Source organism: Candoia aspera, chromosome 15 (genome assembly GCF_035149785.1).
Source record: "Candoia aspera isolate rCanAsp1 chromosome 15, rCanAsp1.hap2, whole genome shotgun sequence".
Classification (NCBI taxonomy): Eukaryota; Metazoa; Chordata; class Lepidosauria; order Squamata; family Boidae; genus Candoia; species Candoia aspera.
Window position 1 is genome coordinate 1,918,513 of NC_086167.1, and position 27,787 is coordinate 1,946,299.

General features: G+C 46.0%; 1 protein-coding gene across 4 annotated transcripts; it reads right to left on the minus strand.

Annotated features, from left to right (window-relative positions):
* Positions 1–1,585: 1,585 nt before the first annotated feature.
* LOC134505830 (serotransferrin-like) lies at positions 1,586–27,520 on the minus strand. 4 transcript variants are annotated; one of them, XM_063315753.1, is made up of 17 exons: positions 26,743–27,519; positions 25,899–26,062; positions 24,259–24,358; positions 21,837–22,013; positions 20,458–20,620; positions 20,301–20,365; positions 19,576–19,733; positions 17,863–18,049; positions 17,625–17,773; positions 16,225–16,315; positions 15,291–15,344; positions 13,516–13,698; positions 11,677–11,827; positions 9,422–9,504; positions 3,602–3,786; positions 2,580–2,757; positions 1,586–1,650 (listed from the first exon to the last, which is right to left on the minus strand). In XM_063315753.1, exons 1-17 carry the CDS (start codon positions 26,801–26,803, stop codon positions 1,598–1,600), a joined length of 2,202 nt encoding a protein of 733 aa, XP_063171823.1. In that variant the 5' UTR covers positions 26,804–27,519; the 3' UTR covers positions 1,586–1,597. The 4 variants fall into 4 exon arrangements, with proteins under 4 accessions (XP_063171823.1, XP_063171822.1, XP_063171824.1 ...); XM_063315752.1 differs by having other exon boundaries at positions 19,444–19,733; XM_063315754.1 differs by lacking the exons at positions 13,516–13,698; positions 15,291–15,344 and having other exon boundaries at positions 19,444–19,733.
* Between the last annotated feature and the right edge of the window lie 267 nt (positions 27,521–27,787).

Below are 27,787 nucleotides of genomic sequence, written 5' to 3' on the forward strand. Positions count from 1 at the left end.
GCTAGTAGTGCGACCCTGTGCCAAGTGACTTCCAGTTGACATGCAAAAGGTGTTTCTGTTAATGCTGCACCAGCTCCGCTTTACCACGGATAGAAGCGTCCCTCTGTGGGTGATCTTCATGGCTCTGCCGCTGAGGCTCTTCTCCCTCCGGGAACAGATGCTGCTGGCTCACGCCCTTCCTGAGCAAAGAGTTAGTGAGCTGATACGTGCCTCGTTCCTGTGTGTTCAGCAGTTGCAGGTTCTGTCCCCCTCTCCTTTCCCGTTCATTTAGAAAGACGTGCCAGTTTGGGGATTTGTGGCTCGTACCCTTAATTCCACCTCTGGATGTTGCAGGAATAATCGTGGCCGTGGTCACCTGGCACTTTCACAGGTGCTGCTGACACCTTGCCAGTTCTCTCTCCTTGCTGCAGAGCACAAGCCCTGTTTCTGCAACTGTCTGCATCAGGGAGCTTCCCAGCTACAGTCAATCACCGCAGAATTGGTCAGGGAGCTCTCGGGAGGCCTTGGCTGTGCGGTGACTTCTGGGCACCGGCTGGAGGTAACTTCGGTTACTTGGATGAACTATTAACCAAGTCCAGAAGCTGGAAAGGGCTGGGGGCAGGTCTGGATTTCTGTAGAGTTCTTCAGAAATGTTTGTGGGGGGGGGGGGCGGCATCCCCTACAATTACTATCCCGTGAAGTTGCTGGCAACTCTAGGACCGTGGCTGATCCCAGAAAACTAGTCAGAGTCGTGCCCACTTATTATGTAGGTAGGGAATCGCCAGGAAATCCCATGGCCGTAGACCGGCCTGGGAAAAAAGCGAAGGCTGCCCATGCCCATGTGGTTGCCGAGCAAATGGCCAGCCGTAAAGCTGCTGGCAGCCTGGCTCGGTCTGGGGGGGCATCGCTGATGCAGGCGCCTGGTGCTTATTGAGCTGGGGGGACGCAACTGTGGGATGTAACAGGAGAGGGTCGCGGCCTCTTGCATCTTGCATCTTGCTACAGCCACGGAAATGGAGCTCCTCCCGGGGCTCTGAGACAGCTGCTCGTGGCCAGGGACTGGGAAAAGGGGAGCCCGCTGTGGGACGGTCTTAGCAGAACCCGGGCGCAGGTGGGCACCAGTCCAGGCAGAGCTTTGATCTGGTGTTGGGCGGGGTGTCTAAACTGGAGTGAAGATGGACTGATCAATTCTGAATGCAGAAGTGGGAGAAAGCAGGCAGAGGGAAATGCAGCAAGAAGAGTAAGAGTTCCCAGACCAGCCTCTGCTCCGTCCTGCATGAAGGCGGAGGACAGACGGGTTGGATCCAGCAAGGCGGCAGGTGCAGCCCCGGCCTGGCTGGGAATCCCCTGGGCATCCTGGAGACGGGTGGAGGGTAGGGAGCGGAGGGGCTGTGAGAGTTAATCCAGTGTGTGGATGCCTTCAGTGGACTAACAGGCCAGTAAGCCACATTCAAAAACAAGAGTTCCCAGTAGGTGCCGAGGGACCCTTGATGTTGGATGAGAAAATGGCCAGTTGTCCAGACCAGAATCCTCGTGCTGGGGAATCTTGGTGACGATAAAAGCCTTGTATATCCGTCTCCCTTTAGCTGGTGGAGTTGAAGGGCTTCTCTGAATAACCTCAGGGCTGTGTGGAAGAGGTACAAGTATCCTGGTTGCAGAAGTCCAGGATAGCTGAAAACCAAGAATGGCAGCATTAAGCGTGCATCCTCCACGTTCCTCCCACTTCCCTCCGTGGGGGGTGCCCCCAAACTTACACAAGGACAGAATTCAGGTCCCCCACCATGATGATTAAGCACAAAATAGATTAAGCAGAGAGGTACATTGGTATCATTTACGTTTATATCAAAATCTCAGCCACTTGGAAAAAGCATTTTGTTAGAGTGCAGAGTTCTAACCACCTCTTTCTGCATTTCGACTTGCATCTAATTTCAACACTTTGATACGGTATTTTAATTCAGGACCTCATATACCTTGGAAGACGAGCCACACCGTCTCCAGCATGGAGTGGAAGACGGCACGCGTCTTCTTTCCGGCTGAGGGAGCCTCGGGCTCTTGCCTAGTTGTGCGTGGAGGGGCAAGGCAGGGGCTCCAGCCTCAAAAAGCAGGTCAGGAGGAGGGTTTCTTTTCCTTTTCCTGTTGCCTCCCATAATAGTGTTCTTTTAAAAAAAACAAAAAAACCTGGAACCTTGCCAGGTAATTAACTGAGCTGTGAGGGACAGAGCAGGTCAGCTCCCAATTTTTCTTCTTCCTGTCCTCGAAGGTTCCACCTTCTCTACCCACTTGGCCCCGATTCCATTTATCCTAGGTACTCAAAGATCCTGTCAGGCTGTTTTAAAAAAATGCCACTTTAGGGATTAAAGTATAGAGTTAGGGTTTTGTTTTTTTTAATTTCTGTACTTACATAGCATCCTTAAATACCTTATCAACATTAGAATCTTGTTTTGGGGTGAATAACTTTCATCTTTGGATGGAGTGGGTGAATGAGTTGATTTCAATTTGGCATTTCTCCCAGTCTTGAGTACTATTCAGTGCACCAACAACATTCAAAAAGCGAGTCTGCAGCGTAAGGCCCAGCGCCTCCTTCACAAGGACCAGCTTACCTGCAGGGGTGCAGCTAAAGACGGATTGTGCAAGCTGAAAGAAAGGCTGCCCGAGCATCAACTTGAAATCCAACTGGCCTGTGAAAACAAGCCGTCGAGTAGCATCTTTAAAGAGCAGATCGCTTTCTCCATATTTTAGTGACTGAAAGAGCTGAAAACGGCTGTTCTTGCTGGATTCCTGAAAAAGGCCAAAGTAGGCAGCGCTGACTAAGCAAAGCCACCACTGGGGGTGGGGGGAGGCGAGGAGGCAAAAAGATGGGACTGTACATGGTGACCTCATCACACTCATATTGCGACTTGTGTGCTCAAGTCAGGATGCAAGTGTGTAGTCGCAACATTTATGTGATGACATCACTGTGTGTGTGGTCATTTTGGCATCGCTGGATTACTGTGGACACTGCAAGCACTACACCCAACACTTTTCCTTCTTTCTTTGCAGTTGAGGTGCCCAATTAGAGTCCTTCAAAATGTTTATTAAAACATAACATCAATAACACCAAGCCCTTGCTGTGGTTGGAAGTAAATCTGGGAAGAATGAAAAAGAGGCTCTGGCTAACTCTGGGGAGCCCTTTCCATAATTGGAATGCCAGGCAGTCCTAACTCCTGACTCCTCCTAGATGCTGTCCCTGGAAAAGAGCCTCTGAAGAGGAGGAGGACCAAGGCGAACCTGGCCTGGCACCAGGTTGGGAGAGAAGGGCTAAGGCTGGAGAAAGCTTGGAAATGGGCAAGGGACCAGTGCAGCAAGTGAACCCGGCAGGCACCGGCTCAGTCCCGCCTCAAAGCCTTGTTCTGGACTTTCTGGCTCTCCCGCAGTCCATCACTGCACCCAGTAACTGACTCCAAACACCAGCTGCTTCTCCCAGGTGTGATGAAAGAGAACTCTGCCCCCTTCAGATGATGCAACTGATGGAAATAAAAGTGCAAGAAGATAAACAGACCTTCATCCAGCCATTGTCCCTCATTCCTAGCTTCCTGTTCTGACAAATAATCCTGATTTGCCTTCAGCCAGCTGTCAAGCTCACCTGGGACTTTGCCAGAAAATCAGAGACTTTGGTGACGGTCACTGGCCGTGTCACCACAACGCTGGGCGGAACATGGCCCAGGTTACAGGCCCTCCAAGCTGCTATGGCTGCACGGCTCCCGTCCGGGCACACAAGCTCAAAATCCCCTGGAGTGTAGCCAGCGGCCCATCCTGAGCTATTCAGGTCTGCAAAGGACAAAGTAATTGACTTGAACGATTTAGGATCAGAACATTTTCCGTAAATCTTATCAAATAACAATACAACCATTGCTGTTGTCTGAGCGCCGAACATGAAGTGCCAGGGACAGAAGAGGGCTCTGGGCGGTCTCCCAAAGGGGAGGCTCTGCCACTCCATGCACAGAGGGAGGAAACAATGGGAACACTTTGAATTGCACCTGGAAACAAACTGGCAGCTAGGCCACTGCATGTTGCATCAGCTAAAGCCTCTGGATGGTCAGCACGGGCCGTCCCATGTAGGGTACATTGCAAAAATCCAGCCACGTGATGACAAGGGCATCAGTGGCTGTGAGTAAAGTCTTCTAATCCAAGAAAGCCTGCAGCCGTCACACAAGATTGAATCGTGCAGCCTTCCTCGTGGTCATGGTTTCCACTTGCTGTTCACGCAGAAGCCATGGTCCAGGAGGACCCCCAAATTGCAGACCAGCTCCATCTGGGAAATGCTACTCCATCCGGAGTTAAAGACAGATGCTCTCTGGATTCAGATTCTGAATCCACAGCCACTCTTGGCAGGATTCATTCTAAGCCCTCTTCTCCCCATCCAGACATTAACCGCCTCCAGGCCCTGCATCACTTGCTCAGCCCAGGACAGAGTTGTACAACTGGTATCACCAGCATACTGATAATATCTAGCTTGTTGGCTACTGATCTCTCCCAGTGACTTCATATGGATGTAAATAGTGGGGGCAGAGGCCCAGGTTCTGCGGCTCACCATAACTGGACGGCTGAGGGCTTGATCCACCATCACCAACTTCAGCTGGTCACTCAGAAAGGAGGAGAACCATTGAAGAACAATGCTGCCCATTCCCAACTCTCAGTCAGTCTAGGAGGATACCATGATAAATGGTATCAAAGGCTGCTGAGGGGTTCAGTAGAACCAGATAATTGCAGTCCCTCCGTCCCAGTCCTGCCAAAGGTTATCAACAAGAGTGACCGATGCAGCTTTGTTCCCATATCGAGGTCTGAATCAAAACTGAAAAGGATCCAGATAATCCACTGGGCTTTCGGTAACTATCGTCCAGCTGCCTTCTTAACAACCTTCCCTAAAAAGAGCAGACTGGACACTGCCTAACATTTCTGGGTTATGGTTTCTGACCCACCGCCACCTCTTTCAGTGTAGGAGCCAACACCTCTTCCCTCTCAAGGACACACTTACTGCTGCCCACTCCCACCTTCCCATCACCTCCGTGGATGATTTCATTAGCAAGGTCTAAACATTTTATTTTTTATAATGATTGTTCTTACGTATTCATTGTTTTTATCTCATCGTTGTATGCCGCCCAGAGCTGCCTTGTGTGAGATGGACAGCCATATAAATGTGAATAAAATAAAATAAATAAATAAACCCACAGTTAGCCAAGCTAACAGTCTTGTCTACTTCCTCAGGATCTCCAAGTTCAAATCAGTTCCAGATAACTCTACAAGATGAAGTCTGTCATCTCAATTTGCCCAACTGGCACACAACTCCAAACAAATGGGAGTGATTTTATCCTTTAGATACTTAGCAGATTCACTGCAACAGCCAGTAGACCTAATAGAAACCAGGTCACTTTAAACAATGCTACTGGGCAGCTATCCAGGGATTGCTATTGATTTCCCACATATGCTGGCTATATTGCTTGGTGAAAAGCAGCATCTTCATTTTTGAATAATTTAGTTCCAATAGTTTGGCGACATTCAGCCAAAGCCCGAGGGCTGCAGTGCAGTCCAGCTTGGACAAGGTGATCAGCACAGAGGACTGTGGAAATCCATTTCTCCTTTGGTGTGCATGTGTGAACAATTCCATTAATATAAAAGTTTTATTTATTATTCTAATTTATATAGCTGCCCATCAAATATGTACTGCTTACAAACAGTTAAACAATGTAAAAACAACCAAACAATACTTAAAACAATAGAAGAGCATATACAAATCACCCTAAAAATTCATAAAATCCACAGCCAAGGTAATTACATCTACCAATATCAAAAGCTGAATAAAAGCAGGAGGAGCAGAACGCACCCTTGTCTGACACCTTTTTGTGGGGGCATTGGGGCTGTTATAGTGCCACTGGCATCATATTTAATGTCACACAGAAGTGTCCTCATGTCACACAATCAGCTTCTGTGGCAGTGAGTTTTTGCCATAGCTGCTCCCCAGGGGACTGAATCAAAAGCTGCCTTCAGGTCAATGCAGGAGCTATGAAGGGTCCCTTGGTGGGGGCTAGAGTATTTTAGCTAAAATTGCAGGATGCTGCCTTGATGAAAGAGTGAGAAACCTGGCCTAAAGCTGGCTTGTTCTACAGCTAAAATATTTCATTGAATTAGCCAATCCATTGGTTTTACATATAGATGCCTAGCATATATTTTATTTATTTTGCTAAGCCAGCCAGTCCAGAAGCTTCCAATAAACATGTGTGGCACAGATCTTACTAATTATAGTAAGAAGGCTCACTGGGTGGTAATTGGCTGGGTCATCTTTCTTTTCTTTCCTAAATAAATAATTGTGGTCAAGCCCCAGACATTAGGAATGCAGGCTGGTTTATTGACGTAGGCAAAAAAGAGATGCCAGCACAGGAACTACCATTCAGCATCCTTCCACAGCAGTTCGGGCACAATCAAATCCACACCGGGAGCTTTTCCTCATTTTAATTGCCTAATTTGTGGATGGACCTCCGAGATAGTAACTGGGGGCCACTCAAGCAAAGGTTTCTCCCTAGTTCCAGCTCAAAGATTTATGAACTTGTTGCTCCTCCATCTAGGCTTTGACAGTGGGATTCCGCAACAGCTGCTGGAACATGACACTCCGCTCAGTCACATTAACTAGCCCCCAGCATCTGGCGGGGTTTCATCCACATGCTGCCACTATCAGTTGGGCCCAAGATGCATGAACAGCTTCTCCCTTCTGGGTGGCAATCAGGGATGTGTAGTGCTGCTTCTGAAGTGTGTGAAAGGTGAAGGGCCCCTGTGCCAGCACCGAGTCACGTCTGACCCACTGGGGGACGCCGCTTTCACGATGTTTTCTTGGCAGACTGTAGAGCGGGGTGGTTTGCCGTCCCCTTCCCCAGCAAGCCGGGTGCTCCTTTTACCAACCTCGGAAGGAGGGAAGGCTGAGTCGACCTGAGCCGGCTCCCCGAGAGAGAATGCGGCTTCCGCTGGGATCGAACCCGGGTCGTGGGGGAAGTTTCGGCTGCAATGCTGCCGCCTACTGCTCTGCACCACACGAGGCTTCTGAAGTAAAACGTTTAGATATTGGATATGTAGATAATTCTGTAATATAGGCCCTGAACATAACGGCTGCTGCTGCTGCTGCTTCCTCCTCCTGCTCCGTAGTTATCGTGCCACTGCTTTGATCTAAAGGTAGACCTCGCTTGCCAAGTGCCTCGTGCAGTGACCATTCAAAGTTAAGGCAGTGCTGAAAAAATAACTTTGCAACCAAGGCGCACATTTACGACCTTTATTTCTTATTTATTTATTTATTTTCTATCCCGCCTTTATTATTTTTATAAATACCTCAAGGCAGCAAATATGCCTAATACTCCTTCCTCCTCCTGTTTTCCCCACAACTCCAACCCTGTGAGGTGGGTTGGGCTGAGAGAGAGCGACTGGCCCAGGGTCACCCAGCCGGCTTTTGTGCCTCAGGCGGGACCAGAACTCACAGCCTCCTGGTTTCTAGCCGGTTGCCTGAACCACTAGACTTAACCACTAGCGTCATTCTTGCTCTCAGTCAGTCAGTCACGTGTTGTCCTGACTAAGCAAGAACCACGCCGAGACGAGGAACGGGTCTCTAGGGCTTTATTACTGCTACAGTAGACAGGAAATCCTACCCAACTGAGGAAGCGTGGGAAAACCCAGACAGATAAACCCCCAAAAGTCAAGGCGGGTCTGCTCTGTGTCTCTCTGAATGACAGCTCAAAGTCTCTAAACTACGCATGCGCTTTCCCCCCTGGACAGGGGCCCCCTCCTGCTCACCATCCGTACGCATGACAATTGCAGTCCGTACACGTTGTCCTGTGCTTGGCCCATTTTCTTTCTTTCCCACCCCCTCACAGAGCAGGGACTGGTTATTGTAAACCGCCCAGAGTCCCTCATTGGGGGAGAGGGGCGGTAATATAAATCAAATAATTAAATTAAATTAAATTAAATTAAATTAAATTAAATTAAATTAAATTAAATTAAATTAAATTAAATTAAATTAAATTAAATTAAATTAAAATTAAATAAACAAGTGATCTCTTTTGGCAACCTCTCCTGTGCCTAACCTTTTTTTTCTTTTCTGCCCCCTCACAGAGCAGAGAGACTGGAGAGGAAGGGATTACAAGAGTGTAAACAGGTGCAGCATGGGGGATGCACATTGAAAGGAATGTGCTAGAACTGGCTGTTTGCCTAGCTAGACAAACAGCCAGAATTCTGTTTGATGTGTATTCCCCATGGTGGGCCTGCTTACTCTCTTGTGATCCCTTCCTCTCCAATGAATGTAAATACAAACATTAATTCCCTTCTTGCTAATTATCCCAGTCCCGGGATGAGCATTCCAAAGGGTGAGGAGTGGGGAAAAGGGAAACCTGAAGTAAAACAGTTGTGGTCACGTGATTTTCTACTTAGTGACTATGTCACTTAGCGACTGAGTTGCCAGTCCCAATTGTGGCTGCTAAATGAGGACTACATGTATATTGATTGATCTGGGAAAGAGCACTGTCTGTTTGCAAGAATGGCTCATATTTTCATGAACTCTGAGTGTATGTTTCAGCAAGGGATTTAAGATAGTCTCCATGTGGATCTATCTTGGATGAGTGGAATACAGCCCTTCCAGAAGCATGCTCAGTTTTGTTGACCAATCTATGCAGCCAAAGCAAGGGTTCATTTCTACGGTTGTTAAACAAGGCATTTCGGTCAGCTTAGCTTTTTCACCTAAGAGTCAAAAGCAGATGGTCTCCAGATTGGCAACAAAATGGCCAAAATTCAGTGATGTCTTATTATTTATTCATAATTTAAATTTCTAAGACCACATGACTCTGGGTGGATTAAAAAACAATCAATACTTTAAAATTCATAATAAAAAATTGGTCATCTTAGCCCATTTTGAGGAGTTGGAATGAGTTTCAGGGTGGAAATGGGAGCAGTTTCCATTCTGGGCCCTCTTTAGCCTTAATGCCCCCCAATGGGCATATTTTTAAAGTGCGTCCACACATAGATCATCTCTTCCAAAATGTCCATTCATTCATATAGGATGGCCCTGTAAGGCCCTTCAAGGGATGACGACGCTTTATTAAACTGGTATGCCACCGATTCCCAATGACTCTGGGCAGCTCGTAACAATCAAAGAAATGACAATAAAAGCATACAATAAAACAATAAATAAATAAAATAAATAATACAATAGGAGGCTATGCTGCAGCTTCCAACCCTAAGACACCGCAGACCCTGCTATAACTGTAGCAAAGCAACTGGGTCCCATCAGGGTGCTGCCCCATAACGGAGAGCTTGCAGCAAGGAGAGGTTAAGCAAGCGGTTTGAGTGGTTTTAATATCTGGAGGAAATTTAATCTGAAAAGTAACATTTGGCAATTTACAAGAATCTGAAAAGATAGTTCAAAATATCCTACATTCAATGTTCTGAAGTAGGTTATGATGTTCCAAGAAAGCCACGTCACCAAAGCTTCTTCCAGTGGGGTCACCCAAGAGGCATCTGGAGGATGAAAGAAGAGAGAACCAGTCTAGCAAAAAAGACCTGAATGAAGGAAGGAATGGATTTTATTATAGCTGTTAGCCAATTAAAAAGTGGGCCAGTCGCGCGCTCTCAGCCCAGCTCACCTCACAGGGTTGTTGCTGTTGTGGGGAAAACAGGAGGAGGGAGTGTTAAGTATGTTCGCCGCCTTGAGTTATTTATAATCATAATAAGGTGAGATCAAAATTAAGTAAGTAAATAAATAAAATTAAGCCTGAAACCCCTGACTTCCAGCCCAGCCTTATATTGACATCCTTGTAAGCTTGATCTGACTTAAGTCCTTTGCAGCCACTCAGGCAACATTATCAAGCAAGGACTATAACTCAGTGACCATGTTTGATGCTGTGTTTCACAAGGACCCCCATCCCGTGCATTTCACCAGCTGAGGTTCAGACCAATGCATCCACACTGGGCACCACCTGGGAACCCTAGAACCTGGACATTGTAGCTTAGGCTTTTCAAAGATTAAAAAGAGGGTTTAACAGAATGAAAAAGACAAGGGCTGGGTGTGCGATAGAGTTAAGAGGAGGGTAGAAACCGAATAAAAAAACAGCAAGCAAAAGAAACTAAAGGCCTGAGATAAGGAACGAACAAGAAATATAACTGAAACTAGTTCATGCCATCACCACTCCCTGTACCTCTCAACGCCTTTTCACCACATTTATAAGCTACTTTTGCCCTTGAAACTTCTCACCTCCCCCTTCTGGAGGATCTCATCAACTCCATCCGACCACAGCTTTTTCAGCCTTCCCTTCCTCTCAACCCTTAATGATGGTAATATTATGGCAAACCCTTAATAAGGTCATCGTTTTGTTTTTCAGGCCTCATTCATTCTCTCTATATGACCAAACCATCTCAACATACTTCTTTCCTACTAGTCTCACATCTGTATTCAGTCCACTTTCATTTATGACCCTATTTTACCCCAAATACTCCTTAGATATCCCATTTCACCTTCTTCCATTGCTGCTTCTTCACCCAACTCCCATTTCCACATTAACAGAATGAGCAGAAGCATGCGCGCACACACACACACACACACTTATTTTGACATTCATTCCTTGCATTTGCATTATTTAAAATTAGTAGCATTTGCACAATTTGAAATCACTCCATCCATTTCCCCTTCTTTAATAAACATCCTAACAAGATCCCTAACTTCATCGACTTGCTCTGCTTTTTCACCATTAACGTATGATTGGCCATTTTGCATTCTACTTTCTCTGTCATACAGAACTACCTTGGTCTTTGGTTTATGCGTTTTCAGATCCATACCCTTCACAGCACCATGGAATGTAACATTCGCTGCAGATAATTTGGGTTCTCAGCCAAAAAGGCAGCATTATCTGAACAGAAGAGTATTGACATCCCCAGTCAGCCCAGTTCTAGTATCGCTGCAGGTAATCCCCACGCGTTTCCCCACAAATACACGAAATAGCCATGGAGACATCGCACACCCTTCTTGCTTTTGCTCCCTAAGGATTCCATTTGTTCACATACATTCTTTATTTCTATCATATACTCCATATGTTGCATCCAGCCACCAACTTCAACTCTACACATTTTGATCAGCATCAGAACTTCCAAAAATGAGTTAAAATTCGCTGTGTGTATTGGTCACGTGATTTTAACCCAAGACCTTATTTAAAGGGGGCAGGAGCATGATCAGCTTTCTCTGTCTGCCCCCTTCCCTCTTTCGTGTGCCTGCACGTGTGAGGAAGACACAGCAGCCAGCTTGTGCCTAGGTATGCCCCTTAAGGCATTTTTGTGGCTCTGTGTGCGTGCACCTTTGAGTCAGTGATTGCCTGGATTAGTCCCTGCAAATTTTGGAAGGGGTTTGCCCTTGCCTTCTTCTTCCCAGGGCTGAGAGAGAGGGACTGGCTCATGGTCACCCAGCTGGCTTTGGGCCTAAGGCAGGACTAGAATTCACGGCCTCCTGGTTTCTAGCCCGGTGCTTCAAACCACTATGCCAAACTGGCCCTCTTCGTGGCTGTACCCAGAGGAGTTTTAAAAATGCCAGGCACACTCGCAAGCCCCGAAGGCAGGAAGCTCCTGGCTGCTCAGGCGTGGTCCCATAATGATATTTTACTAAGAAGTGAACCATTCCTTTCCTTTTCCTCCAGGGTGACTCACCTGAGGGCCCCTAGATTGCCATAGTACCGTTCATGATGATTAGCTGCACACCTGGACGACCCCTTGCCTCCCTCCTCTTGCCCGATGCACACTTTGCACAGATCTCCACCAGCTCCTGGCATGCAGCCCTTCCAGAAGAAATACTGGTATGCTTCGAGAAGGAAAAAGGAGAGTTGTTACTCCACAGAATTACGCTACACTGATTTTTCTTTTACTGCACAGTGCGCACAGACCAACTGGCTAGCCAATGTGGGTAGCACTGCAAAATAAAGAAGTAATCTTAGTTTCTTAGAATATTAGCAGATGGGGCTTTCCGGTGTTATGTTACGTTACGTTACGTTATATTGTATTATAACCACTTAGACATCCCCAGTGTTCTGGTTTACAATGCAAAGTTGGGGAGGGTGAGAGGCCAGGTACAGAGAAGCACCAGCGCTACAGGTTTGGGTAGCCGTTCAGTGCCTCTGGATCTGGGGGGAGCGTAACTTCTGAAGAGCAGCAGCTGGGGGCAAGTGTGGAGGAGGAGGAAGATCCCCCGTCTGTGCTCATGAGCTTTCCAGATGCCCCTGCTCTGCCACTGGCTGGGAGGCACAAAATGGTCGACTACAGGGACCAGTGGCTTGCAATCGTCACTGTGCAGGTAGTCCTTGCTTAGTGACCACAACTGGGACAGGCAACTCAGTCACTAAGCTCCATGGTTGCTAAATGGAAAATCACGTGACCATGATGGGCTTACAACCTTACTTCCCCTTCGGTCATTAAGCAAAGCCCTGCGGTTGCTAAGTGAAAAATCACATGACCGCAACTTACGATTTTACTTTCACCTTCTCTATTAACTCTGCTTGTCACAAGCCAGTTGCAAAGCACCCAAAAGGCGATCACATGACTGCAGGATGCTGCAACAGTTGTAAATGTGAGCATTGGTCGCAAAGCTAATTTTTTTTAGACCATCGCAACTTCAAATGGTCGCTAAACGAGGCAGTCGGTAAGTGAGGACTACCTGTAACGCTCTCTGCCTTCCATGTAAACCAGACCTGATAACACTTTGCCCCTTGACCGTTCATGAGGAACAAGGGAAAGGTCTTCAACCTGCTGGATTTTATTCCTCCCCCAATTCCGCAACAGGTGTAATAACAGGTACCATTCAGCTCTTGGGGATGTTACGGGCTTGACGTGTTGAAAAATTTTAGCTGACTGCTCAGTTTCAGCCTTAAGAACCAGAGTTACTCTGTAAAGTTGTTCCCTCACTAAAAAAAATGTCCAGTCAGCTTCACAAATCTGTAACCAGAAACACAGCTAGTTCTTACTGAAGCGCCCAGTATGTCAAAAACGGAGTACAACATGAGCAAGGCGGGCATACAGGCTTGGAATATCCTTAACGTATAATTTATAAATAGAAGATTACTTTAAAAAGAGATTGGATGAATTCATGGAGGGCAGGTCCACCCAGAGCTGTTAGTCCTGAAGACTCAGTGGGCCAGGGAGCAGGCACATCCCGCTACCAGCTGCAGGGGAACAACAGTGAGAGAGGCATGTCCCAGTCTCCTGCTTACGTCCACCCCGGAGGCACCTGACTGGCCACTGGGAGAAACAGAATGGTAGACTAAGACGGCTTTGCTGAAATCAAGCAGAGCTGTCCTTAGGAAGCTCATCTCAAAATCTGTCCTGTATCGCAAGTCCAATAGATGCCGCCTCCTTAAGTCCCCATGTCTATTGGGGGCCATGAATCCTTCTGTCCCAATCCTCAAACTTTCAAAATACCTTATTCCAACCCAGAACGAAGATCAGCCCGCCCCTCGTCTTGGACCAGCCATTTGCTAGGCAGTGTGGAGCGCTTACCGGAGGTGAGGTTGCATAAGCTGCCGCCCTCCTCCAGAGACCCCACGGTGTGCTGTGAAAGCAGCAGCCACCCCCCTGGGCTGTACACGTGGCTGTGGCAGGAGCGCTTTCCCCTCAGGCTGTATCTGTTTACATGCTGGCCTGTCTTTCTTACCAGGGCCACGACGTAGAGCGGAGGGAGCCCTGGGTTACAAGAACACACCATTACCACGAGGCAGCGGGAGACACTGGAGAACAGAGACTTCGCCACGGCAAAAGGGAGCCTTCTTCGACTTCCAACATGCCAGGCTTCAACTCCCAGAATTCCCAGCCAAAATGTTATTTGCTGAAGTCCCACGTATCTGGAGGAAGCTGGATTGGCTTAAGGAAACAGCCCATTTCTGGAGAGGGTAAGGAAGGCGACCTTGACAGAGATATGCAAAATCCGTTACCAATGCAATGAGGGGTAAAACATATCTTAAGTCCCTTGTATTTGGAAGAGGGTCAGACAGATCCCTGCCTAATTTACCAGAGTATAAGGAGGAGGAGGAGGTATAGGTCGTCCTTGACTTATGACCATTCATTTAGTGACCATTCAAAGTTATAAGGATACTGGAAAAAATGACTTGTGACTGGTCCTTATGACTGTCACAGTCCCCCTGCGGTCATATGATCGAAATCAATGCACTTTGCAGCGGGCATGTATTTACAACAGTTGCAGTGCTCTGGGGTCACGTGATCGCCATTTGCAACCTTCCCAGCTGGCTTCTGACAAGCAAAGTCAATGGGGGAATTCAGATTCACTTAACAATCACACGATTCACTTAATAACCACAGTGATTTGCTTAATGACCACAGTGAAAAAGTCTGTAAAATCAGGCATGACTCACTTAATGACCACCTCACTTTGCAACAGGAATTCTAGTCCCTGTTGTGGTCATAAGTCAAGGACTACCTGTACAGTACAATCAGACTTGCAAGATTCTCTTTGTTAGAGCCACTTTCAATAAAAGTAGCCTTAGTCTTCTTGTGGAGATTTCCTGGTTGGGTCTACCTGGTAGGGCTGACAATTTCCCACACTGAACATCTTCCCAGCACTTCCAGCTATTACTGAAGCAACAGCGAGCCCGTCCACAGCAGCGGTGGGGTAAAATCAACGCTGTCAGTTGCCAAGACTACCGATTCTGCACATGGCAGCTTTGGCGCCACTAGCAGCAGAAGGGGACAGGGACATTTTTCTGTGTGGCCTGCCCTCCCCTCCTTGGAAAAAACTGCACTACTTTTCCACATATCATGTTTATTGCTGTATTTTATTTTGTTCAAGAAACATTAATTTTCAGTGCAGCGGGCAAATGAAAATGGCATAAAGCAAACACACCTTTGAAATCAAGCAGTCAAAAGCAATACTTTAAAAAAACCTCAACTAAGAAGTCTGTGAAAAATCTACAAGGAGCAAATGGCCCTTGGTGCCAAGAAGCAAACAGGGTGGATCTCGGGCTGAAGGGCCTTCTTGGGAACAGAATTCCAGAGACTGGACATCACATGTGAATCTGCCCTCCCCTTCAAGGTGGCATCACAAGAGGCCTTCCCGGTGGCTCGAATAACATCGCTATTTAGCAGCGGGGAGACTTTCTGCTGCTGGCCATCAAGTGTTATTTTACTTATTTCTAAAATGTGTTAATCAGCCTATCGCAAAAGCCCTCCATTAGAGCAGTACACACCACGTGCCAAAAATAATGCTTGAGGAACACTACAGCACCCACAGCACTTCCTCTGTTTACGGGCACTCCACTTACCCCCAGCGTGGGTTGACCTTTCGGGTTCCTCTCTTCTCAGGGCACATTCTTCTCCTGTGCAGAAAAGACAGAGGGCTGAAGAGCCACTTGTCAGGGCTCACTGGACAAGAACACTGGGTTAAAAAACTGGTAACATCACAAATTTGCTGTCAGCAGGAGAAGGACTTCTCCATCACACTCAAGAGCCACACAGTAACTGGACTGAGATCCCCTTGGCCAGGATTTGGGCCATCTTGCCTTACGGGAGAGATTTCTGGCCCTCTCTCTCTCAGCTAGAAGCACAAAGTGACTAAGGGAGCCTTTGACAGGATGGTGCTCCATAGTTACTTTGTATTACAACTCCCATCATCCCCAGGCAGCTTGCATGCCTTGTCTTTTTAATTTGTAAATATAATGGCAATCCCCACACACACTTTCAATTGACATTGTCTTTCTGATAGTTTGAAAGACAAAACTACTATCATGTGTATATGACCAAACATTTTGTATGTCATCCAGAGACCGTTGCTCCCCAAAGCCATTCTGGTCAGAAAATCAGGTATCTCCCCAGATGCTCCAATACAGATAGTCCTTGCTTAATGACCATTCATTTAGCAACAGTTCGGATTTATGGCCAATCCTCGCATTTATGACTGTCGCAGCGTCCCACAGTCATGTGATCACCATTTTCAACCTTCCCAGCTGGCTTCCGGCAAGCAAAATCAATGGGGAACCACATGATTCACTAAATGACCCCTGCAAAAATGGTCGTAAAATGGAGCTGGATTCGCTTAACGGCCGCATTGCTTAGCAACCGCAATTTCGGTCCCAATTGTAGTCATTAAGCAAGGACTACCTGTAGTCTTTTTTCCATCTCCTGGACCATACCACTCCTATGGGCATCACTGGGCCTTCATCTTTTTATTTACTATTTTTGCTGAAAATCAAAACTTACCATAACACTCTGCCGCAACAGGAGCAAGCGCACAGGTCTCAGCAAAGTAGACATGCGTGGCATCCAGCGTAACAGCATCTGCCTCATTTTTCTGTCATATGAAGAACCACTCCGTTAGCAGTGTGCTGCCTGCTCGTTTCAGAGGAAAAAAATGCCCTTGCAAGCTGCAATGATCTGGCTGGGACCAGAGTCTTCTTCAGCCATTATTTGACTGAACTAGGAAAGGAATAAGGCTCGGAAGGTGAAACGGGAACCCAAAGGTGCATGCAGAATCTTAGAAAATTTCTCCATGTCACTTCTTGGGCAGGATTTGTACATTATTTTAAGTAACGGTTTAAGTATTTAAATAAACCACAATTGGCTGGGTTCATAAAACATGCAGAACCATAAATCACTGTTCACAAGCCATAATTGTGGACTAATATTACACTATGCTTCAAACAAATCACCCAACAGTTTAGGGCAGAGGGCTGTATTCCCCAAAGACCCCTCTTTGTGGCTCACAGAGCCCCCAGGCAATGATTATTGAATAAACAAGCTGTTTTCTGCCATTTTGAGGTGGGAGTTACAAGTAAATTATTGCATGAGCCATAAAACAAGCGTATCCAGCGAAAAACAAAGAGGACCCCCAACCTCACCCTTCCCAGACCAGCTCTGCTCATATGTCTGATGTAGTTCCACCCAAGTAAGTTGGCTCCCTGCTGACTTAGTGCCACGCATGAATCAAATCTTAGTTTCAGCGTCTTCCTGCTCCTTTGAAGTCTCTGCCTGCCTTTGGACAAGGGGCTGCTGGGCTGCTGAGACCAGCTCTGTGCTTGCAAAATGCCCACCACTCAAAGCAGGAGTGAGTACAGTGAGCACGTGTTCCTCTTTCCTCCCATCACCCCAAAAACTCAATGAATTGTGCTCCTGGATCAGCTAATCGTAGCAGGGCCCCCTGAGCCAACCCCTCCGCCTCAGAGATGGAGGTCTCAGTTCCAATCCTATGAATATGCCTCTAGACCAGCACTTATCAAACTTGGCAACTTTAAGATATGTGGACTTCAACCCCCAGAATTCCCCAGCCAGCATATCTTAAAGTTTCCAAGGTTAAGAAACACGGCTCTAGGCTGAGTGCAGAGGTATTCATAGAGTCACAGAGCTGGAATGGACCTTGGAGGTTCTAGTCCAACCTCCTGCCCAAGTCCAAATCCTCAGACCATCTTGGACAAATGGTTATCCAACCTTTTCTTGAAATAATTCCTCATTCCCCTCCTCCATGCTTTGATAATTGGGAAAAAACCCAGTGATTTCTTAGGGCATGTTAGGCAATCATTCCTTTGAGGAAAGGCCTGGATCTCTCCCTCCAGCTTCCATTCTAACCCATTTTTCTACTATTCTTTCTTGAAAAAACCACTCACCTTGATGAGCTCAATGCAGTTGATCATGGAGTCTGCTTGGACACAGACCAGCGGGTCAGACCTGACACTCAGAGCCCACTCCTCACATTTATGGAGCTCCATGTCACTGATACAGCACCAGCGCACCACGCTGCTGGACAGGGAGCGCCCTGGGGCAGCAGGAAAACGACAATCAGAGGAGAGTGTTCAAGCTGCCTTGCCAATTACTGAGCAGGTTTGCGAATGAGCCTCCTCTTACCTTCGTGTCCCAGACCCTGCAGGAGAGCGACGTAATCCAGGCCAAGAACTTGGCTGATCTCAGTCTCTTCTCCAAGCAACTGCAGGTGCTGAGCAGCATCGTGGAACAGCAGATCCTTCCCACTGAACGATGCAGACGCGAAGAGCTCGAATCTGGCCTTCTCTTTCCCGCTGTTTCCAAACAGGCGCTAAGAATCAACGCTGGTTGTCACAAGGACTTGCACTCAGGCAGTAGGCAGGCCCTCGCCCGGGTAGGGGACGGGGACGCCCCCACTGCGGAGAGCCATACCACCTGCAAGCTTCCAGAACCTCCGTGCAAAGCAGATGGAGTTGCTCACCTGATTGCCAGAATCAGCAGCAGGCAGGCAAAAAGGGGATTTTATTTACTTGGAACAGGTTTCTGGGGCAGAATCTTCCTCAAATGTGACGATACTCAACCACCCTCCTGATGCTATTTGCCCTCAAAACTGTGTTTTTTCCTGACTACACTGCCATCTGTCTTTGGGGCAATTGTGGCTTCTGTGTGCTACTCAGTACAAGGTATTTCAAGAATCTGCTACTCAGCTGGGATGCTGCTGGAAGAAGCAGGAAGCACAGGAATGATGGAATGATGATTCATATATTTGCATGTGGGGAGGCAGGGAAGTAGACTTTAAAAAACAAAGCAAAAGCCACAGCAGCAACTGGAGCCTGCTACTGCAGTGCCACTGATCACCAGCATTTACACCTTCTACTTTTCCTGTCACAGGAGGGTGCGCAGCAGATTGTGTGTGTCATTCTTTGGGAGCTGCCTCCAGAGCACCAGCTGCATCTGGGGAAACTACCACCCTCACTGTGCCTCACATGCACAAGAAGCATAGATCTTATCCTGGTCTCCAGTTATAACAACAGGCTAGGTCAGGGCTAACAAGTTTCTGCATCTCTGTTCTATCTGAACAAATTTGAACACTGGGAGGGTACATGCCTTGTTTAGATTAATTTATTTTAAGCCAGAATTTCTGGCTAAGAATCTTCTAATATGAAACGAGGTTGTTGTCTTCTTCTGCCCAGTTAAGAGGGGGCGAGGAGGAAGAACCTTGAGCCCTGATGCTCTGCGCAGGCCCCTTTCTCCTCACGTACCCCGCTCTGAATCATGGTTTAATATTTCATATGAATCACAGCACGTTTTGCCTCACCCAGAGCCTTCCTCCTCCCTCCTTAACACTCATACCCTTCCAAATGCCTTTTAGCTGATCGACGCCTCCTGAAGGAAGTGGCCTTTCCCCAGGGGACAACGAGGCTGCTGGGATGTATCTGAGACTGTGAGAGGAGAAGCATCCTATGCAGCTTGCTAAGAACATGACCCACCCAGGAGGGGTGATCAGGGAAAAAGAACCCACCCAAACCTAAGATCTCACGGCTGGGAAAACACCTGCTTCTTTGGGGAGCAAGGGCCACAGGTGTCTAAGCCTCTCTTCCATCGGCTAAGCAACAGGGGATAAAAAGGGCATCAAATGCTTTTCTCTTGTGTTGGTATACAGACGTGTCGCTTACACAAATCGAGGGGTGGGGAGGGGGGAATGATGTAAACCGGTTTCTCAACCTCAGCAACTTGAAGATGTGTGGACTTCAACTCCCAGAATTCCCAGCTGGCATGTGAGTGAACCTCAGGCACCAGCCCCATGTTCGGTCCCTCCTTGAGAATCAGAATCTGCACATGCTGGCCAAGAAATACCTGAATGATCATGAGAAATTTCTTAGTTATCTTCTGAAAGTTGCGGCGTGTGACAACAGCACGACCTGGTCCGTGGCCCAGGTGGCAAGCGGAGTAGGCCGCCAAGGGAGCAGTAGATCCATCGGGGCACAGCAGCTCGTGCTCTTCCCGTTCCAACTCTTACCAAGAGAAAAAAGGGGGCCGGTGTTCATGGAGGCCCACAGAGCAGGAGGGATGGATCACTTCCCGCTCAACCGCTAGGAGGAGGGAGCAACGGCCCAGTCTCAGAAGACGCAGGGAGAGAAAGCGTCTTGCCTCCTCTCGCTTGTCAGACAGTGACTTCTGGGGTTCTTTGCGCTGGCTTCCTGCCCAGTCTTCTTATCAAGAGTTGTAAGAGGAGAGGATTAGATTGAAGGTAAAAGGCAAGAAAGATCAGCTTCCTTATTACCATGAGGAAGACACCTGGCACAACTCTTGGCAGGAGGGATTGGCAAATGACTCACCAGGAGTAGAAATATTCAGAAGCACCTCTTGCAGGCAGTTGATAAAGGGGTATCTTTCTTTTTTCTCTATGAATTATGCTCAGACTATACATAAACAAAAGTATTATAAAATGCACCAGATCTTGTCAAGAAAACCAAACCCAGGTAGGTGCTATGCTGCCAGAGTGAAGTTAGAACTCTACAGTGGATGGTCCCTTTTAATCAACTGCGAAAGTCAGACACCCTCCTGGGCCAGAGGTTTACCTGTAGCATTCATGACGGCCAGGTGATCCAGGAAGGCAACGTCTGCCAGCCCCAGCCTCAGGCATCTGCACAGATTACAGCGATATGAGCATGACTGGCTGCCCTGCATTCCTCCCAGTTCCGCTAAGGTGAAGTGCCAGAAGGAACACAAGAGCACCTGAAGGCTCCCTCTGAGCCAAAGAAGGGTTCGCTGTTGCTGCTCTCGCAGAAATGGTCCTTCTCCCGGATGTACGACTTCTGCCCTTGGCAGAGAGCACAAAGCTTGGGATAGGAAACTCCGATGCCAGGGATGCAGCTGGCATTGAAGTAACCACTGATTGCTGACAAAAGAAGAAGAGTTGAATGAAGAAGCAGGTGGGCATTAAGGGCAATGCTAGTACAATCAGCGCATGTTTCCTCGGAGCGCAGTCCCAGCGACTGGGATTTGTGACCTTATTTCAACCAAGTGTTCCCACCGTTGCATCTTTAGGACCAGCCTACACAAACCATGTATCTGGAGTCTTCTGACTTCCCCATGAGGCACACAGCACACTGTGCTGCAGTCCATCCTCCTAATGCTAGGTTCTCTAAGTAGCCCATCTTCTTCATACTTCACCCTTACAACTCCTTAGCACTTCCTGCTTCTCCTACACCTAAATTTACTTACTTACTTACTTATTTATTTAGTCCTCACATTTCTTTACTGCCCATCTCGCCAAAGCGACTCTGGGCGGTTTACAATCAATTAAAATAATAAAAGATTAAAATACCATAAAACAGATTCATTATAAAAATATAAAATATAAAATATATAAAATATAAAACCCAAGATGGAGAAACAACAGTCTCAATAAAATTCCTCAGGGCCTCATCAAGGCACCAACCACCCCCATGATTGACTATATTGACTATATATTTATTTATGTGCTAACAATGATATCCTGTCCAAATAAAATATTTTATTTTATTTGTAAAATAGTAACATATATATCATAATAATATAAAGAGAAAAACACATCTGACATTTAGAGACAATCCAAGGTAGATCTTGTTTTACAATATATTCCTATAATTTCTGAATTCTGTGGCATCTACTAGTAAATTGTATTCCCATATCATATTAAGCCATGGTTTGTTTAAACATGGTTTACTGAATGAAATACCATCAGTGGGATTCACACTTCATACTAAGCAAAAATGGCTCTTTACAAACCAGTGTGTAAATTCGCAAAACATACTATTAAACCAAAATATTTGTTTATTTAAAAATTCTTATATGTCCACTTTAGGGACTCTAGGTACTTCAGGTAATCAGAAAAAAAGAAGCTGGGAGGCCTTCTAATGGCATTATGGAATGACCCAATATGTTCAGGCAATGGTCACTCATGTCTATGAAATGCACACGATTCAGCCAAATGACAGGAGTCCAATGGGGTGTCAAGTCCAAAGATACATGCTTCCATCTCACAGCTCACTATCTGTCTGGATCTATTAGGATAAGTACCTATGGAGATGTTATCCCAGATTCAGATAACGAGGCAACCCTCATCCACTCACCATGGCCGAGGGGCTGGCCTGAGTCCCACACCAGATCTTTCCTAGCCAAGAGGAATCCCATGGGAATGTTCCAGCCCGAGGTCCACCAAGCTCCATTATGGCAACTTCGGGCTCCTTTGAGCCTTTGGAGATCCAGCGTTCCACGTTTGGCCACAGCCACTGCAAATACACAGCTACCTAAGGGAGAGAAAGTTAGAGGAGGAACAACATTCCCTTGTAAAGAAGGAAAGGCATAGGACTGCCTGTGATGAGCAGTTTTTTGCATCAAATATAGTATTCCTGACTGATAAGAAACCTAATCCAAAAGCATTTTGAAACATTCTGTTCTGCAGTATTTTATTTTCTTAAGTTTAAATTCAGTCTGAAAGAAGTTATTTCAAGCCATGTCGCACCTGGGGTGCATCTCCAGCGGTATGATCAATGCCATGATTTTTGTCCAAAGAATCTTGTGAATAATAATTTGGTGAAGGCATAGGTAAAATAATAAATCTTGGCCTTACTGCAATGGTTCCTTATCTACAATGGACGGAGGGATCTCAGTACACTCCTCCTCCTGTTAACTCCAGAAGGCCAAATGCTTTTAACGCTCTTAAGAGTCTCCCTTCCCCAGTTCTTGAAAGCAAAGCACTGGTGCAGCTCTGATCAATTACCTCCTTAGCTTTCTTTGCATCTACAGTTAGAGACCCACAGTTTCCACATTTCCTGTGACAAGAGGAAAAGCTCTGTATGGACTTCCAGTGCAGCCGAGACCAAAAGACCATTGACAAGTCCGGTCCAACGGAACCTCTCTGGATAAGGAGAGGACGAGAGATCACCCACTTATGCTCCAGATGGCTGCTCCTTGTGAGGAGGCTGCACAACAGCAGTCAACTCATGCGTTTGAGCGGCAGGAGACAAAGGAAGCCATCGAGCTCTCAGCCACAGCACAGCCTAAGTTCGTCAAGCCTCACTTTTTAAACATTTTTGGAATATAACTACTTTAAAGTTAAAAGAGGTCTTCCAAGCAACATCTGAAAAACTACCTGGCGAACGATCCTTCAGAAAGTGGGGAAAAATTAATTAACAATTAATTAACAATTTAAAGATTTAAAGATACAAAGTAAACAGCAAAAATAACTAAAAACAAAACAGTATCCTCGTGAGAACAGAAATTGTTTAGTCTTTCAAGAAAGAGGTGATAGGTTGAAGCAAAAGAAATTTGAGACAGACTATGTGATACAGAAATGAGACACTAGAAGGATCTAAAGACTCCAGGCAGAGGAAAAAAAGAAAGAAAACCCTGCTTTTTACTTCTGAATTTGATGATTAGCAATGACACTTGTAAAAATGGAGATACTGGAGACATTTCAAAGGATTTTTAAAGAAATGGGAAAGAAGCTCCCAGCTACAATGACAGCAACAATATCTGCATATGCAAATGCATTATTCAAAAAAGATTTTAAAGAAGAAATTAAAGATGTGAAGGAGAAGAATTTACAGACAGGATGAAAAGGTAAAACAAATTCTAACCTACGCAGAAATACCAGAAAATAAAATAGAAGGCGTGGACTATAAGACAAAGATGAAAACTAAAGTGGAAATACACATGATAAGCCGAGAGATAATGACTTATTATTGGATTTACAAAAGCGGGTTGTTAAAGCGGTGAAGAAATTCCCAAATTAGGAGAAAGAAAATTTGGATGGAGATCAAATCCCATGACAGCTTCTTAATGAAGATTAAGATTGTTAGGAGCAAAAGAAAGGAACATAAAGTTAACCTGTTTCATCAATGTTAAAATAAGAAATACTTTTATATAATGTTCTGGGTACCCTTTATGGACTCTTTGCTGATCCTGGACAGAAATGTTTAATGATTTTTGGGTTTGTGGATGGATAAGGGTTCGAATATGGGAAGAAGTGATTTATGTAATGTAATATCAAAAGTGGTAGTAAAATACTACGTTTGCTTATACTTGTGAAGAAAATTGGAAGTCACTTCTTTAAATATTATTTTTTTGCTTTTTCTCTTTCTTTTCTTTTTCTTTCTGCACCTTTCATTTTTCTTTTCTCTATTACGTTCTTTTTTAAATTTCAGTTTGTATTATCTTTTCCTATTGTTAAAATTTCTAAAACAAGGGGGTTTTTTTTTAAAAAAAAGGAAAAGCCCAGGTCTAAATCTCACTGAAATCAGTGACATTTACTTGTATGGAGACATGCCACGGTGAGCCACTCTGGGGCAGACAGCCCAAGGCAACTGTCCTACATGAGAACAAACAGGGCTACTTTTGCAAAGAAAGCCTCAGACTTCAGAACACCCAACTCACAATAGCCTTTTGTCCTAGAAATCCCCCATCTCTCAACAGCAGAGACTGCCTTGGATTGGTAGACTCCTTGACTTTCTCTGGGCCCTGATTGTTGGCTCTGGGAAGAACGTAACTGACCTTCCAAATAGATCTCCTTTGCCACCACAGTTAAACCATAAAGCTTTATGGCAGAATATACATCTCCAGCATCCAAGGAAACCGCATCGGCTTTATTCTCCTGGAAGAGATTTGAAACAACATTCTTTACAAGTTCTTCTGGTCCATCTGGCATCTTGCTTCTAATTACAGAAGAATGTCATATGGATGATGCAATAGGACTAACTAAATTAGTACCCAACAAGATATGAATAGTAAACTTTTACGAATGAACCATGAACACTGATAATTAACATGCTTTCCTAGAGATCATGCCATGTCCAACCTCATGGAATGCGGAGTTCGTTCAGCTGCTCAGAGAAGGGCTTTTCATTCCACTTCTGACAGCCATGAGTGCCTAGGCTGGATAGCTGAGGTTCTTGGGCGATGTTACGCCCTGATAACAAAAATGAGCATTGAGCACCTTAAAAAAATGATGTGCTTGTGCCACTTTTCTAGATTCCTGACTTCAGCAGCCCTTAGAAGAGACAGCCATCATTTGCTGTACTACTGGTCACGACACAAAGCAGCCACCCTGTCATCCCAGTATAATGAGAGACACTGAGTCACTTGGTTATTAAATACCAAGTTCAAAAAGGTGGGATCCACAACTCACATGAGGTATGCCTCAGAATATCTGTGTCATCTGCTCAGCAATTCAGAAATGGTCTGATAAACACAGTTGTTTGTTATGCCAAAGCAGCAGACAGTAATTTGTGCTATTTATTTATTTACAAAGGCACAGACTCCTCCTTGCTCCTTGGGAGCAACTTTTCAAGAGTTTCATTTTGAAATTATTCTAGAAGCAACCATTTGGCCTTGACCCTCCCTACCCCAAAGCCAATGGAAAGAGCATTTCTTTTTTTCTCACTGATCAGTATCTACACAAAGCTGATCAAGGAGTTCATTCAGAGATTTGGAGTCCAGCACCTCTTGTTCCTTTCCATTTGAATCAAGGGAGGCCTATCAAGATCATTCTGTCATTTTCGTCTTCTAGGGAGTCAGCTATCCCACCCCGATTTGTATAATCACCACAAAGCACTCCCTCCTTCATCCAAGTGTTCAATGAAAATTGTGAAGAGTGGAAGACCAGGGTCTCATCCTTGTAGAAATAGTCTTTCTAATTTGATGAGAAACTGTCCTAGTGTGGTTTTTACACCAGCTTTGTATCCCCTTAATTGTTCTCCTATCCAGCTGAGGCTTAACTAGCTCGCTATTTTAAACCATCTTGAGCGCTTATACCAGTGTTTCTCAACCTCAGAAACTTTAAGATGTGTGGACTTCAACCCCCAGAATTCTGGGAGTTGAAGTCCACACATCTTAAAGTTGCTGAGGTTGAGAAACACTGGCTTATACAAACAGGAAGGTGGGGTATGAACGTAATATAAATTTCAGAACTAAAAACTAATCAGAATTTCCGGAAATGCAGAGATAGCCCCAGCTACTACTCTTCCTGGACTGGGTCAGCCCAGCCTCACAATGCTGGATTCCCCCGGGAAGTGTGGCTCAGGAATTTGGCCTTCTCAGTGAGAAGGCCCCAATTATGGGGCTCTGCCCCATCCACTAGGCACCAAATGCTGAACTGGTGACTTGGGTGACTCCTGGAATTTTGAGGGACTCACTCGAATCTTATTGATACATTCGTAAGTGTTGTGAGCTCGGATGCAAGAAACCCTCGTAAAAGCACCGCTGGAGCCGGGTGGCGAAACAGACAGAAGAGCTTTGGAGAGCTCAGAGCATTTCTTCTGCTCCAGATGGGAAAGCGTGCACCATCGGAACTTCTTTCCTGCAAGCACACAGGAGATTAAACAGCATACAGCCCTTTCAAGCTAAATAGCTTATAGCGATAGGATATACCCAGGTCACCCTGAACTGACCACAAAATGAAAGTCACAGGGTCATTATCCACTTAGTGGTCTGCACCCTCTCAGCACTGGCCACTTTGAGGTAGGGAACCTACAACTGCTGTTATCCCTGTTTGGAAGTCATGGAACCTTTCTATTCAAAGTGTATTTGTGAAATGACATGTTCTTTGTACCATTGCCCAACTGTACACAGCCTAAATCATCTACTCAAGAGTAAGCCCAGCTATAGGGCTTATGTTCTGGGTTAGGCAATGCCATTTGAGTTCACGCTTCTTCCATGCCCATTCCTCCACTCTCACTGTTACCTCATTCCTGGCTTAAGCCTTCACAATTCAGAAACAGAGATACTGACAGGTTTTGTACGTCAGAGCAAACTGGGGTGCCCAACATGCAAGCTGAGAGACAAATAACCAGATGGGCAAGCGCCAACTCTAAGCCCCTGGCAAGGGCTGGATTTTGCCTGAGAGCCACTCGACACCAAACCAACCAGAGGTCCTGTGTTGGAGACGGGCCTAATGTTCAAAAATTAGATGGCGCAATAAGGGAGAGCAGAAGCAAAACAGATGTTTGAACTGGATAGCCCCCTTTTTGTCACCCTTACCTGAGGCCAGATGAGCAACCACAGGCAAGACAAGGAGAGCAGCCACGGGAACCAACTTCATGACTGCAGAGGCACAAGGAGGCACAAACTATGTTGTCTTCCCCTTCCCTCATACCAAGGATTCCAGAGCAGTGACAGAACATTGGAAGGGAGGGGGGAGACTGAAAATGTGTGGTGCAGAAGCAGTGTCTGCCGGAAGTGAAAGGGATGGGCGGGAAACGAGGCCCATCCTTGAGTGCCAATGGGAAACCTTACAATGCAAAGCCTCAGCCAGGCAAAATAAAGGATTGCAGACCCTCTGCTCTTCTCTTTCAATGCTAGGCAGAAGTCTGTGGAACTTCAAAAGCATGTGCTGCATTCAAAAGAAAACACTGGCCAGTGTTAGATTTAGACTAGCATTGTGAGGCGTTCCATGCATCAGCAAGAGATTTTGAAAAATGAAGACGCTGTAGGAGGAGAGCCATGTTCATCTACGGTGATAAGAAATCAGGAGGAGTCTGGTAACACCTTTTCCAACCAACACATTTTATTGAAAGACATAAGGTCACTCTGATTTTTTGAAAAATATAGATGAAATTAACTTGCACCTTCTCCATCTTTGTTCTCCACTGGCTGTTCACATTTTACATTTAACCATAACAAGGCTGGCTTAGTGTGATGTGTGAATCTTATGTGCCATCAAGTCAATGTCAACTTTTAGTGACCACATAGACTTTCACCAGGAGGACCTGTCCCCAACCTAGTGCTTTGGGTCTCCCAAGGTGCACCCATCACCAGTGTAACTGAGCCCATCCCCCTTGCTGCTGGTCATCCTCTTCTTCCCTTTCCTTCTACTTTTCCCAGCATCAGGGCCTTTTCCAGAGAGCTGGGTCTTGGCATAACGTGTCCAAAGTAGGATAATTTGGGCCTGCTCATTTGTGTCTCCCATGAGAACTCTGGGTTGATTTCTTTGACGATCCATTGCTTTGCTTTCTTGGCCAACCACGATATTCTCAGGAGTCTTCTCCATCACCAAAGTTCAGAGGCGTCAAAAGTTCCTATCCTG